The sequence below is a fragment of the Chelonoidis abingdonii genome, chromosome 23, assembly GCF_003597395.2.
Source record: "Chelonoidis abingdonii isolate Lonesome George chromosome 23, CheloAbing_2.0, whole genome shotgun sequence".
Classification (NCBI taxonomy): domain Eukaryota; kingdom Metazoa; phylum Chordata; order Testudines; family Testudinidae; genus Chelonoidis; species Chelonoidis abingdonii.
Window position 1 is genome coordinate 10,782,515 of NC_133791.1, and position 15,809 is coordinate 10,798,323.

Here is a 15,809-nt window from a genome sequence, read left to right on the forward strand (position 1 = left end):
CCTGGCCACTGTTGGAGGAGGTCAGGATCGTGGGCTAGATGGACCTTTGGTCTGACCCAATATGGCCGTTTTTGTGTTCTCTTTCTGAGGAATCGATTCAAATTTTCCTGGGGCATTCATTAAACTTCTTGTGCTAGTACCCCCTTTCCAGAGCTATCCTGCTTTGACAGTCACGCATGTTTGACAGATTGAAAGCAGTATTTGTAGAAAAGGACTAAGGCTTCTGTCTACACTGCAACAGAGGGTATGATCATCACTAATGGGCACATCCAGGCTAGTTTTAATATAGCTAGCACAGGAAACAGTAGTAGTGTGGACATGGTGGCACAGGCTTCAGCACAGAGTTACATACCAATATCCCCAGCAGGCTTTTTGTTCGGATTACTAGGCCGTGCTGAAGCCAGTGCGACCACATCTACACTGCTACTGTTACATGTACTTGCTAGCTTAAAGCTAGCGTGGATATGCCCACCAGTAATAAAATAACTCCTTCGACTGCAATGTAAACGTATTGTGGGACACAAGCCTTACCTCCATAGGATTCACAGTAATGGTCAAGGCCGAGTCATCCCAATCCATCTCATTTTCCTTTCCAGTATCCTGGTCACGCATTGTTCTCTGATGTGCAGCTCGGATTCGGAACACACCCAGAATAATCATGAAAACCAGGAAACTGACACACACAACAATGACAATAGTAGCAGTACTTGGAACAACTGTGACAAGAAAAGGAGTTTAAGAATAATCATACTAATTCACAGTACTTACAGGTTTTTCCAAATATTAACCCCATATTATAGATGAGTAAAACTGAGGAAAATTTATCCACAATCCCAGAATAAGCCAGTAGGAAAGCAAGGACCAAAAAAACAACAACAACAAAAAAAAACAAACCACAAAAAAAAACTTAGAAGTTCCTGGCTCCATCCTCTGGTCAAACTGCTAAACTAGTACGTTTCTTTATTGGTGGCAGAGTCCAGTGGGCTGGATTCACATCTTGCTCAGGTAGGAAGTGAGAAGAGTTTGGTGCTAGCAATCTAGTCTGATGAACGAATGTTCACAAAATAAATGCAGTTTCACTAGGGTTGGCCGCATCTGTTCAGGAGCCAGAGGCACACCAGGACTTACAGGGCTACAACCAAACTGCATTGGCAGAACAGAATCAGGCCTATTATGCTCAACTGGTGCTTTTATAGAGATACTGAAATGAGTCAAACAAGGACTATAAGGACTTTGCATCAATCTGAAAGAAGATCAGCCATCACTTAAAAACTTACTATGAAGGCTTCTTCTTCAAACCTATTGCTTTCCTCCCACATGCACCACTGGAACATTAAACAATTCACACCAAATTAAAACAGTGGAGGAATGGCACATTTCCTCAACAGAATAAAAGGTCATACTGTTCATGAGAAATCCATTCCCAGTTTCTCAGACCCCTTTAATCTAGGTCCTTATACAGCACCCACTGCAGTGCTCTGTATCCCAAAATTACCAAGTCAGAAGGGCTGGACTTTGTTTCTGTCATTAGACTGGCATTTTCTAGATCTCTAGCAGCCTGTCCCTCCTGAGTGGAGAACAGAATGGGACTTTGTATTTTAGAGAGCATTAAAGTTAATAGCTATGTAGATTACTAGTTTAATTTGCTGGCTGTCTCTAGAAAGGCACCCCAAGAAACTCCACCCCTCTGCAACAAGAAGCCACCTAGTCCGGGCCCCAGTTAAAAAAAAAAAAGAAAAATCAACTGGAGTTAAGTGACTAAGAGTCCTTACCTGAAAAGGGGTGGGGATTAGCTAGGTTGTGACCAGAGAGGTCAACAAATGTATGATGCACTGGATGAACAAACTGTGGTTGCACAGCTATATGATTTGCATGTTCAACTGCGTTAGCTGTATGGATAATGTTCACCTGAAAACAAAAAAGGGAAAAATAATTCAGGGAAATAAAGCAGTTTGTTTAGGCACTTGGTTCAAGTAAATGGGATTCAGTTCCTATGTGTCAATATCTACCTCCCTCAAAACACAAAACCAGCCAGCACTGCTCTGTCACAGGCCCAGTTTTATATCTCAGTAATCATCTCAAGCAGCAGTTCCTGATGTGTTAGGGCTGCTCTACTCATACTTAAGTTTCCCGAATCTGATTTGGTGATGATGGTATGAGTGTGTGTGGACATCCTTATTTCAGAATAAAAAAGATCAAGTCAATTTGTTACCAACCTGCAGCTAAACTGATGTTCGTCACTTTCATTCTGAAATAAGTGACCACACAGACTTTTACTGAAATAAAACTAAGCCGTTTCTCCATCCACATCTTTTGTTATTTTGATGTAGCTGTGTAGGATCATTTTCAGTTAACAGCAATGGGTAAACAGCAGGTCACAGACAAAACACAGAGACTCAGGTTCTTTGGAACTCCAGAGACCTTTTTTTTTTTTTTTTTTAAAGAGTTTAACAGAGGTTCTGATGAGCTGGTTCATTAAGTTAGGCTCAGCTACAAGTTTAGCACATTTCATGTTTCGGTGAGCTTCCCCTTCCTCCCCACCAAGGCACTGCTAAGTGTATCCTCCTCTGTAATAGGAGGTAGTGACTAGACAGATGTGGTGCGTGGCTAGCTGCACAATAGGAAGAGGGGAAATTTAGTGAACGACAAGGAAGCATTGCCAGTTTGCTAAATTGTAGAGATCCTGGATCAAAGTTGATAGTACTTCCTCAGGAAGCACAGCCATGTTAGCCACACATGCAGTTTCTGCTCCTCAATGGGGAAAAGGAAGTGGGAGATGGTTATCAAAATACTGGCAAGTCAGACTTAAAATTCACCGTCCTCACATAAGCTGCCCTTTTAAAAATCAGCCTATGAAATTTAAGTTTACAATGGAAAGATGTACAGATATGCAACAATGGCTCTCAGTGCAACAATAACTCCATATTGCAGCAAGTATCAAGATTTATCATCACTCAGAGGACCTACTGATGAATTTTGGAGTATCTTTACAGTGAGGGTTAGTTAACCTTGATGTTCACATCAACAGCAGGACTCATTAATTCATATTCTTCTATAAATACTGTGTAGTTTTAGCTATATTATTCCCTTCCTTCTCAGTGTAAACATGCAGAGCAATAATCATTTTAATTTCAAGTAGTTCCTCCTGTCACTCAGGATTAATCTTCCTGGTAATCTCTGTGTCATGCAAGCAAGACACTAGTAAGCAAGAAAAAATAGAATCATTTACAGAATCACAGAAATCAGAGTTGGAAAAGACTTCTCAAGTCCATTTCCTTAGGGCCAATGCAGCACTGTTCCCACAAGTCCATTGTCTAGTGTCCCACCTCCCCATCCAGCCTCTTCCCCGCTCACCCCCCTTAACTGCATTCCATATACTAGGATATACACAGGTCCCAACTCCATATGATCTGGTCTGTGCATCACTCAGAATTGGAATCAGTGAAGGCGACTTTGGGATTGACAACCCAGTAAAACAGACTAACACATCCTAGTCTGCTCTGATGACATAATATTTAGAAGGCAGAGATCCAAACCAGTTACTGATCAATTTCTTGAAGCATTAACTCTCATCTCTGCAGGCTCTGACAACTTTCAAAGGGATGACATTAGCTCACATACCTCCACTTTAAATTCATTGCTAACATAGCGACCATTAAGCTCAGAGCAGACCAACTTGAACTTTCGGTCAAACAGAGAGACTGTGTGCCAGTTTCTGTAGCGTATCAAGTGCAAAACCTCCTCATAGCTGGCCATAGTATCAACACCTAGGAGGATAAAAAAAACAGCTACTTGTCAGAACTATAAACTGTTTGGGGGTTTTGGGGTGGGAGAAGGAGAAAGTTTTCATTCATTTAACAAATATTTTGCTTAGTAAGCACACAAATACACAGTTCCTGTTCTCATTTGCCTCAAACCCTTCCCAGAACAAGGCCAAAAGGTAGCAACCCCTTACCTGTGATGATCATGCCAAGGTTGGAGCGGCTCATCTCAATACCCTTCTGCTGTAACTGCGTCATGTCAACCTCCAGGCTTTCCTGCTCCTGATTGAGCTCTTCTCCTAGCACTGTGACCTCACATGTATCCAAGTTGTGCATGATCTCCTCTGATACCAAAGATTCTTGGACTGAAGAAGGACATGGAGACCAAAGTAATAAGCAGAAAGACCAAAGGCAAAGCGGAAGGAACTGTACTGTGTCATAAGCAGCTATAATTCTTCCCTTCTGTGTACAATGATTTGGCCACGAAGAATGATCTAGGTTGAGACTGATTTCTCATTTAAGAAACCACACCCAAAAAGCACTCTTACTCATGGAGAAGAAACAGTCTAAGACTGTTCTCACTTCTGATTCAAGTTCTGCAGGCCCAGGGGAAAAAGAGCATGCCCACCCCCTCACCCAGCCCTGCTTACCCACTCTCTTCCTGCTACATCAAAAAGACAGTATCATGAAGAATTTGACACCCACCTCCTCCATTCTGTGCTACAGTAGGGATAGCCACACAGGGAGGGCCATCCCCCACTGCAGAGAACTTCAGGGAGGGTGACAGATTCCACAACCAGGTTAATCATCAAGTTTGTTACCTGTAGGATCCTCATCTCCATCGCCCTCTGGTTCCACCTCCCGAGTGATGGTGCTGATTATGCGAAGCTCAGGAAAGAGAAAAACTCCCTCTGGACTCTCAAACTCTGAAGCAGAACGGGCAAAATGATTGATGCCACTCAAGCTGATCTTGGGTTCCTCAGGCTGCAAGACCATTATATAACCATCCACAAAGGGAATGGCAATGCAGGCTTCTTCATTGAAACACCTACATAAGATACACAGGCTGTTTGTTTAACTGTGCAAGACAGGCTTAAAGGAGATGCAGTTATGCATTGCACTGGCAATTAAATAGTTAAAATATGAAAAACATTTCAATCATTTAATTAAATCCCATATAAATAAGCTCTGTTTCAGACCCAAGGGTCCTACAATACATCCCACAACTGTGTTGGCAATGCAGATCACCACTACCAGTCCCTCAAAAGGGAACAATGTTAAAATGAATTTTTGCTCATGGAGAACATTTTACCCCATTTTCTGGGCTATGACTAACATCCACAGATTATGCCACTAGGTAAGGCTCCAATACTGGATAAGTCCTCACAGTGCACACTTGCAATGATCACAACCAAGATTGCCCAACTAGGAAAAATAAAATCAAACCGAACATGAAGGAAATAACTAACCTCAAATACAGTAGAAATATAAATAGGACTGGAAATGATGGGTCACATGCCTACGAACATGGCCCAGAGAACTCTGGTCATTCAAGTGGCCAAATGATGCTTTTTTGTTTCATGAAGATATAGATGGATTTAAATGCCTAACTACATAATGGTTCATAATTCACAGTTCCATATGCTTCTGATGCAAAACCAGGAGATCTTTTAAACCAGAGCATTCCAAATTTTATTTTGGGATACTGAGTACGTTCAAACCCAAAACTTGGGTAAGAAGCCAGGAAAATGCACACTCAATGAGAAACATCATATGAACTACTGTAAAAGCAACAATGCCAGCTCTGACAAGAGCTCTGTTTAAGTGACCAAACAGCATAACAGTTCCTTTTAACAAACCATCTCATACAGAGCTTGTAGACAGCCACTAGCTGAATCAATGGCCTATAGATATTATGCATTCTTGTCACCCTGAAAAGTCCTGAAGAATGACAGAATACATCCAAAACAGTATTTATTTATTAAAAATCAGACCACTTGTTCAGGTGCCTAGATGCAGATTTAGGCACTTAAATTTGAACACTTTGGCCATAATCATCAAATATTTTACTTTACATCTAGAACAACATTTATTGATCCCTGGATCAGATCCCCCAAAAATGTTACAATATGCACTGATATCTAATCAACAGTCCCAAGAAACAGATCAGGATTTTTATGTAACAGAACAAATTTGGTACTGGTAACTGTTCTAAGGGCTGATTCAAAGCCCACTGAAATCATTGGGAAGATTCCCTTTTACCTCAGTACTCAGGGCTCATGATCAGAGCCTTCAAAAGTAAAGGCCTGCATTAGTGACCACTGCATTAAAGAATTTTGTTTAAGTTTATTTCTCCAAGCCCCCAATATCCTTATGTATAGATGCATTTTTCTACACTAGGACATACTTGACATTGCTGGTGATTTTGAGCCTCCGGATTCCAGGTGTTGGGAACTGGCGGGAATTCAGGTAGGAAATGTGCTGCATGGCTTTGTCAAACCTGTCAATATCATCCCCTTCCAAGGTCAATGTTGACTGGCTGGGATTCACATTAATCTGAAACCATTCCAAAGAGCAGAAGAAAAATGAAAAAAAAGAGATCCAAGTACCAATGTGCTAGAATAATTAAACCAAAAAGCTCAGCACTGCTTAAACTATTAAGCACGGAGATCATTAGCATTTGTATTCAAAGCAGAACAAATCATTCACTGGCTTTACAACTCAGTTTAACTTCCCTAATTAGCCTAAAAGTTTAAGTCATCATTTACAGTATTTCATTATCCAAGAAAAATTCCAGGAATTTGGCACAATGTTGACACTAGTCATCTGAAAGAGATACAGCTAACAAGTCAGGAAAACTTAGACTTGCTATTGAAATAAAATACCTACTCATAAATGAGACCTATTATGTTAAGTTGTTTTGTTACGCTCCATAAATGTAAAGCGCTGATGCACCCATTTGCATTCTCAAAGGCCACTGAAGGCCAAGCCTACACTAGAAACTTTTGCTGGTTTAGTAATATCACTAGGGCTGTGATTTTTTTTTAAACTGCATCTCTACACCACTAACAGTCTTAGTGAAAAGCAGCTATGCTGACACAAAAATGCTTCAGCTGGTATAACTTATTTCATTTGAGGAACTGGTATAAGATATACTGGGGAAAAACACCCTTGCTTTTATAAGCTGCATCTACAATATAGCTATATTGGCAAATCTTTACCAGGTCAAGTACTTGCTTTCTTAGGGCTAATCTACACCAGAAAGTTAGGTTGACCTAGATACATCACTCTGAGGTATGAAAAATTCACAGTCCAGAGCAATGTTGTTAAGTGAACCTAAGCCCCAGTGTAGACAGTACTAGGTCAACAGAAGAATTCTTCCATTGACCTGGTGACCAAACCTTTCGGAGAGGTGGATTTACTACACCACAGAAGAACTCTTCTATACTACAGCCGTGGTGCAGCAGAGCTGTAGCATTTCTACTACAGACAAACCCTTGGTAAATCACAGCACATGCATTTCACTTCATCCATATGCAAATTTACCTTCATGCCTTTGCCAATGCCATCAGCAATTTGCAAATCTAATCCTTCCTTGCAGGTATAGAGGCAGTCTATCACCTTCTTGTTCTCCAGTTTACCAGACCGGATCATTAATCCAGCCAGATTGCCTCGGAAAAACTGAGCCATGTGGAGTTCGCCACCTTTATAAAGAGGGAAAAAAGGAAAAAAAAAAATCTTTATAGACCTTAGACCTTTTCTTTTTATCATCAATTGTGCTTTATTTTACCATGATGTATTCACATGCAGGTTAGTTTACATCCATTCCAAGTGTTAAACTTGTGATCATGTTCAAGCACAATGAAAGAATTAAACAGTTCATCATGCATATGGCCCTCAAAACAGACATGTATGGCCATGCTGAACTGTGAAACGGAGGCTAGTGTTTCCATCACAAATGTTACTTTTGCCTATACAGCGAGGTGGTGTACTTAAAGACGACCAAAGATAGAACTTATGAGCTCTTTGATGAGACCTTAACCCTAGTGCTGAAATTATATCTCCCATTTGTCATTAACTCTAGAAAACGAGGAGATGCCTATCAGGATAGGAAAAAGTGCAACAAAGTACAATTTATGCCAAACCAAGAACCTGAAGTGCTGCATACATAACCCGGAAGGGATGGTTATGATGATCCCGTCTACCTGACACAGAGCACAGAATTTCACTTAGTAACTCTTATTTCAAGTTCATCATTGATTGAGCTGGAGTGCAGTTTCAGAAAGACATCCAAGTGATAGAAAAATCCACTTCAGCCCTCAGTAAGTGGTTCCAATAGTTTCCCTCATTTAAAAAATGTTGCACCTCACTTCCAGCCTGAATTTCTCTAGCTCCAACTTCCAGCCCTTGGATCCTGTTGTGCTTTCGTTTGCCAAGTTAAAAGTAAAGCCATCAGAAATCTTTTCATGTATGTACTTCTATGGCATTCAAGGCAGTTCCAGATCTTACAGGAACAGTAAGTAACTAAATGTATTATCTTAGAAATATGTAGTAAATTAAATCTCAAACCAAGACATGAAACCCAGAGAACCGCTGACACTACGGAGAAAAATAAAACATTGCAATGTCAGCCAAATGGGAAGAAAAGCTGATATTTATTTCTGTTGGCTCCAACTGGCGTTTTTACAGACTTCTGGTCAAGTGAGTAATTCTAAGTGGGTATCCAGACACACTGTCCTTCAGGTTACATATAAGATCTATGCAATGATATTTGAATAAAACTGGATGAAAAAAGTGTAGTTAATACTTTGCATTAATGGCTCATATTACACCACTTCACTGCAATCACAATGGTTTCAAGTTGGTACATGGATGTGCACTTATATGCAATAAAAATAAGATCAGGAGATGAAGCACTGGAAATAATAGTACAATGAAGAAACAGCCCAGAAGCAGGTTATGTGGGGGGCATCAATGGCCAGAATGCAATGCCTGCATTTCATGCTATATGTGAGATGAAGCAATGTCTTGGCTTAAAAATGAAATAAAAATGTAGTGGAAAATACTCCAGCAACCTGCAGATGTCTCAGGCACAGTTTCATTGTCATTTTCATTTCCTGTATATTCTGTAGAAAAGCAAGACAAAAAGAATAGGGACAATGGGGAAGGGACCAAGCGGTGAGGGACTTGTAAGTAACCTTTGTTATCACTGTCTCTCTCTCTCACTCACTCACACCCCCTTTCACCAAGCATATTCTGCTTATATCCCAACCAGCTCTTCACAACTGATATGAATTTAATCAGTTTTAGCCTTGGACACAGAGTTGGATTTTCTTATATAAACCATTGCCAAACCCAGCAGCTAGAATACTTCATATTTCCATCTTCACAGGTATGATGGGGAGATTAAAGTCTGTTAACAGATCTCCTAAGGAAAAAAAGTATTATGGACAGATCAAAGGAAGCCATTACTGACTAATGATTCAGACCAAATTAAATTAATCATACTGCATATATTAACTGGCCAATTTTTGAAATGGCAGGTTTTTAAAAGAGTGGGAGAATAAAAACGTTAAAAAGAGGATTTAGAAAGCATAACTTTAAGGAGGAAAAAGTTCTAAAGTCTTCTTTATATATAAATCAATTTATTTAAAGTTTGGTAAAGCAAACAATATTGCTCTCAGGTCAAGACATTAAGCATTAGTTTCACTCTTGGCATAAATTCTTCTTTGAGTTATAATCCTTTTAAAATAAGGTTTTCAATAGAATTCCCTGACAGACCCACAAGTCCGTGACCCCAAAGTTTTAGCATCCCCATTTCAAGTCCATTACTGGCAATGGCCAGGATGGAAGCAGGAAGGAATGATAGGATTATATAGCGGTGCTAATGCACATCACTGAAGGGAACCTCCATGTGGAGACCAAAGGAACACAAATATTTACAGGTAAAGATGATTGGGCTTATGTTAGGATACAAGAGGTATATTGAAGCCTTGGAGCATTCCAGACATTTAGCTGGTATATTTCTGGTTTCCCCAGCACACTTCAGCTCTCTGGAAGCTAGTTACCGCTCCACTTGCTGTTGCACTATAGCAAAACAAAAGGGATAATCTGAAAGCCATCTATACAGCAATAAATGAAGTGAACTGGAACCTTGCTAATGATTGGGAGACTGGTTTCAAATTAATGAATTTTGCAAATTAATAAGGTAATGGGCCCCTCACAATACATAATGCTTATTTTGACCCCTGGACTGTCATTTTATCTTTCTAAGGCCTCAAATCTCAGAGAAAGGACAGGCACCATAAGACTCTCCTTATTGCATGCTCTATGAACGTCCTGTGTACTGTATGCAGATGCAACAGTTTGATATAAGCTTACAGACCTATAGTAAAATATCTATTATCTCATATTTGTTCTACTAAATAAGTATTGTTCTATTAGGTCAAGATTTTCTAGCTAGATCAGCAGTTTTCCAACTTGTAAGTAATCTGATCAGTAAGCAAAATGCACTGAACTGAACAGCCCACTGCAGTGCCTTGGTAATCTACTTCCAATGCTCCATGTTCAGATGACACCTGCCCCACTTTCTCAAGCTTTTGATGAGTAAGCGCCACCAGTATTATAGGCTGTGAATCAGCAATAAGCAGCCTGTAGAGAACCACAATTCAAAGCTTAGTTTGCATATAATAAACTGCTGCTATTTTTTTCTTTTTATAACCACAAGTGGCAAAATCCTCAAGAGAAAACATTGTTACTTAATTAAATCCTCATATGGAAACATGGCCAAAAATGAGAGCTTGGTTTTTCTAAAGTCTGTTTCAAATTAGGTTAGAAAGCAAAGATTCTCCCTAGTAATCTTAAGAATAAAATGTACTTTTGTTAGTATTACCAAAAATAAAATTGACTGTATTCCCATAATTATTACAGAAATCACTTCGTAAGTGGAACCCTGCCTGGCATTTCTAGATGTAGTTTGGTATTTCATATCCACCTATGGGTGATGATTACTATGGCACTCCAGAAAAAGTGACTAAATTAAAGAAGAAATATAGGATAGTGGGACAGAGAAAACATCTGTAGGAGATGTAAAAAGCAATCTTCCATTGCCCTGAAGAGAACCAACCATTCATGGAGATAAATTAATTGTTACCTTGCCAACATGCTCCAACTACCAGCCGAGTTTCTATTTTGGAAGGATGTAGTGGGTAATCCTCAGTCACTGGGAAAGGATCATATGAAACTCCATCTACATAGAGTGTCACTGTTGGAAATTCAACACTGAGGACATAATGATGCCATTCTTTGTCACACACCTGGGAAGAGAATGACAGNCCACTACCAGTCCCTCAAAAGGGAACAATGTTAAAATGAATTTTTGCTCATGGAGAACATTTTACCCCATTTTCTGGGCTATGACTAACATCCACAGATTATGCCACTAGGTAAGGCTCCAATACTGGATAAGTCCTCACAGTGCACACTTGCAATGATCACAACCAAGATTGCCCAACTAGGAAAAATAAAATCAAACCGAACATGAAGGAAATAACTAACCTCAAATACAGTAGAAATATAAATAGGACTGGAAATGATGGGTCACATGCCTACGAACATGGCCCAGAGAACTCTGGTCATTCAAGTGGCCAAATGATGCTTTTTTGTTTCATGAAGATATAGATGGATTTAAATGCCTAACTACATAATGGTTCATAATTCACAGTTCCATATGCTTCTGATGCAAAACCAGGAGATCTTTTAAACCAGAGCATTCCAAATTTTATTTTGGGATACTGAGTACGTTCAAACCCAAAACTTGGGTAAGAAGCCAGGAAAATGCACACTCAATGAGAAACATCATATGAACTACTGTAAAAGCAACAATGCCAGCTCTGACAAGAGCTCTGTTTAAGTGACCAAACAGCATAACAGTTCCTTTTAACAAACCATCTCATACAGAGCTTGTAGACAGCCACTAGCTGAATCAATGGCCTATAGATATTATGCATTCTTGTCACCCTGAAAAGTCCTGAAGAATGACAGAATACATCCAAAACAGTATTTATTTATTAAAAATCAGACCACTTGTTCAGGTGCCTAGATGCAGATTTAGGCACTTAAATTTGAACACTTTGGCCATAATCATCAAATATTTTACTTTACATCTAGAACAACATTTATTGATCCCTGGATCAGATCCCCCAAAAATGTTACAATATACACTGATATCTAATCAACAGTCCCAAGAAACAGATCAGGATTTTTATGTAACAGAACAAATTTGGTACTGGTAACTGTTCTAAGGGCTGATTCAAAGCCCACTGAAATCATTGGGAAGATTCCCTTTTACCTCAGTACTCAGGGCTCATGATCAGAGCCTTCAAAAGTAAAGGCCTGCATTAGTGACCACTGCAATAAAGAATTTTGTTTAAGTTTATTTCTCCAAGCCCCCAATATCCTTATGTATAGATGCATTTTTCTACACTAGGACATACTTGACATTGCTGGTGATTTTGAGCCTCCGGATTCCAGGTGTTGGGAACTGGCGGGAATTCAGGTAGGAAATGTGCTGCATGGCTTTGTCAAACCTGTCAATATCATCCCCTTCCAAGGTCAATGTTGACTGGCTGGGATTCACATTAATCTGAAACCATTCCAAAGAGCAGAAGAAAAATGAAAAAAAAGAGATCCAAGTACCAATGTGCTAGAATAATTAAACCAAAAAGCTCAGCACTGCTTAAACTATTAAGCACGGAGATCATTAGCATTTGTATTCAAAGCAGAACAAATCATTCACTGGCTTTACAACTCAGTTTAACTTCCCTAATTAGCCTAAAAGTTTAAGTCATCATTTACAGTATTTCATTATCCAAGAAAAATTCCAGGAATTTGGCACAATGTTGACACTAGTCATCTGAAAGAGATACAGCTAACAAGTCAGGAAAACTTAGACTTGCTATTGAAATAAAATACCTACTCATAAATGAGACCTATTATGTTAAGTTGTTTTGTTACGCTCCATAAATGTAAAGCGCTGATGCACCCATTTGCATTCTCAAAGGCCACTGAAGGCCAAGCCTACACTAGAAACTTTTGCTGGTTTAGTAATATCACTAGGGCTGTGATTTTTTTTTAAACTGCATCTCTACACCACTAACAGTCTTAGTGAAAAGCAGCTATGCTGACACAAAAATGCTTCAGCTGGTATAACTTATTTCATTTGAGGAACTGGTATAAGATATACTGGGGAAAAACACCCTTGCTTTTATAAGCTGCATCTACAATATAGCTATATTGGCAAATCTTTACCAGGTCAAGTACTTGCTTTCTTAGGGCTAATCTACACCAGAAAGTTAGGTTGACCTAGATACATCACTCTGAGGTATGAAAAATTCACAGTCCAGAGCAATGTTGTTAAGTGAACCTAAGCCCCAGTGTAGACAGTACTAGGTCAACAGAAGAATTCTTCCATTGACCTGGTGACCAAACCTTTCGGAGAGGTGGATTTACTACACCACAGAAGAACTCTTCTATACTACAGCCGTGGTGCAGCAGAGCTGTAGCATTTCTACTACAGACAAACCCTTGGTAAATCACAGCACATGCATTTCACTTCATCCATATGCAAATTTACCTTCATGCCTTTGCCAATGCCATCAGCAATTTGCAAATCTAATCCTTCCTTGCAGGTATAGAGGCAGTCTATCACCTTCTTGTTCTCCAGTTTACCAGACCGGATCATTAATCCAGCCAGATTGCCTCGGAAAAACTGAGCCATGTGGAGTTCGCCACCTTTATAAAGAGGGAAAAAAGGAAAAAAAAAAATCTTTATAGACCTTAGACCTTTTCTTTTTATCATCAATTGTGCTTTATTTTACCATGATGTATTCACATGCAGGTTAGTTTACATCCATTCCAAGTGTTAAACTTGTGATCATGTTCAAGCACAATGAAAGAATTAAACAGTTCATCATGCATATGGCCCTCAAAACAGACATGTATGGCCATGCTGAACTGTGAAACGGAGGCTAGTGTTTCCATCACAAATGTTACTTTTGCCTATACAGCGAGGTGGTGTACTTAAAGACGACCAAAGATAGAACTTATGAGCTCTATGATGAGACCTTAACCCTAGTGCTGAAATTATATCTCCCATTTGTCATTAACTCTAGAAAACGAGGAGATGCCTATCAGGATAGGAAAAAGTGCAACAAAGTACAATTTATGCCAAACCAAGAACCTGAAGTGCTGCATACATAACCCGGAAGGGATGGTTATGATGATCCCGTCTACCTGACACAGAGCACAGAATTTCACTTAGTAACTCTTATTTCAAGTTCATCATTGATTGAGCTGGAGTGCAGTTTCAGAAAGACATCCAAGTGATAGAAAAATCCACTTCAGCCCTCAGTAAGTGGTTCCAATAGTTTCCCTCATTTAAAAAATGTTGCACCTCACTTCCAGCCTGAATTTCTCTAGCTCCAACTTCCAGCCCTTGGATCCTGTTGTGCTTTCGTTTGCCAAGTTAAAAGTAAAGCCATCAGAAATCTTTTCATGTATGTACTTCTATGGCATTCAAGGCAGTTCCAGATCTTACAGGAACAGTAAGTAACTAAATGTATTATCTTAGAAATATGTAGTAAATTAAATCTCAAACCAAGACATGAAACCCAGAGAACCGCTGACACTACGGAGAAAAATAAAACATTGCAATGTCAGCCAAATGGGAAGAAAAGCTGATATTTATTTCTGTTGGCTCCAACTGGCGTTTTTACAGACTTCTGGTCAAGTGAGTAATTCTAAGTGGGTATCCAGACACACTGTCCTTCAGGTTACATATAAGATCTATGCAATGATATTTGAATAAAACTGGATGAAAAAAGTGTAGTTAATACTTTGCATTAATGGCTCATATTACACCACTTCACTGCAATCACAATGGTTTCAAGTTGGTACATGGATGTGCACTTATATGCAATAAAAATAAGATCAGGAGATGAAGCACTGGAAATAATAGTACAATGAAGAAACAGCCCAGAAGCAGGTTATGTGGGGGGCATCAATGGCCAGAATGCAATGCCTGCATTTCATGCTATATGTGAGATGAAGCAATGTCTTGGCTTAAAAATGAAATAAAAATGTAGTGGAAAATACTCCAGCAACCTGCAGATGTCTCAGGCACAGTTTCATTGTCATTTTCATTTCCTGTATATTCTGTAGAAAAGCAAGACAAAAAGAATAGGGACAATGGGGAAGGGACCAAGCGGTGAGGGACTTGTAAGTAACCTTTGTTATCACTGTCTCTCTCTCTCACTCACTCACACCCCCTTTCACCAAGCATATTCTGCTTATATCCCAACCAGCTCTTCACAACTGATATGAATTTAATCAGTTTTAGCCTTGGACACAGAGTTGGATTTTCTTATATAAACCATTGCCAAACCCAGCAGCTAGAATACTTCATATTTCCATCTTCACAGGTATGATGGGGAGATTAAAGTCTGTTAACAGATCTCCTAAGGAAAAAAAGTATTATGGACAGATCAAAGGAAGCCATTACTGACTAATGATTCAGACCAAATTAAATTAATCATACTGCATATATTAACTGGCCAATTTTTGAAATGGCAGGTTTTTAAAAGAGTGGGAGAATAAAAACGTTAAAAAGAGGATTTAGAAAGCATAACTTTAAGGAGGAAAAAGTTCTAAAGTCTTCTTTATATATAAATCAATTTATTTAAAGTTTGGTAAAGCAAACAATATTGCTCTCAGGTCAAGACTTTAAGCATTAGTTTCACTCTTGGCATAAATTCTTTGAGTTATAATCCTTTTAAAATAAGGTTTTCAATAGAATTCCCTGACAGACCCACAAGTCCGTGACCCCAAAGTTTTAGCATCCCCATTTCAAGTCCATTACTGGCAATGGCCAGGATGGAAGCAGGAAGGAATGATAGGATTATATAGCGGTGCTAATGCACATCACTGAAGGGAACCTCCATGTGGAGACCAAAGGAACACAAATATTTACAGGTAAAGATGATTGGGCTT

General features: G+C 39.3%; 2 protein-coding genes across 2 annotated transcripts in view; both read right to left on the reverse strand.

Moving 5' to 3' along the window:
• The window catches only part of LOC116821970 (calsyntenin-1-like), a 128,272-nt gene that overhangs the window by 3,522 nt on the left and 108,941 nt on the right, over positions 1-15,809 (reverse strand). Inside the window, 9 exon segments of the mRNA XM_075060399.1 lie at positions 532-716; positions 1,773-1,908; positions 3,622-3,767; positions 3,956-4,126; positions 4,583-4,809; positions 6,169-6,317; positions 7,308-7,465; positions 8,837-8,887; positions 10,915-11,109. Coding sequence (XP_074916500.1) covers positions 532-716; positions 1,773-1,908; positions 3,622-3,767; positions 3,956-4,126; positions 4,583-4,809; positions 6,169-6,317; positions 7,308-7,465; positions 8,837-8,887; positions 10,915-11,109 — 1,418 coding nt within the window.
• On the reverse strand, positions 11,833-15,536 carry LOC116821944 (calsyntenin-1-like). The gene is made up of 3 exons (XM_032775481.2): positions 14,925-15,536; positions 13,396-13,553; positions 11,833-12,405 (listed from the first exon to the last, which is right to left on the reverse strand). The coding sequence occupies exons 2-3, from the start codon at positions 13,537-13,539 to the stop codon at positions 12,241-12,243; spliced, it is 309 nt and encodes a 102-aa protein (XP_032631372.1). The 5' UTR covers positions 13,540-13,553; positions 14,925-15,536; the 3' UTR covers positions 11,833-12,240.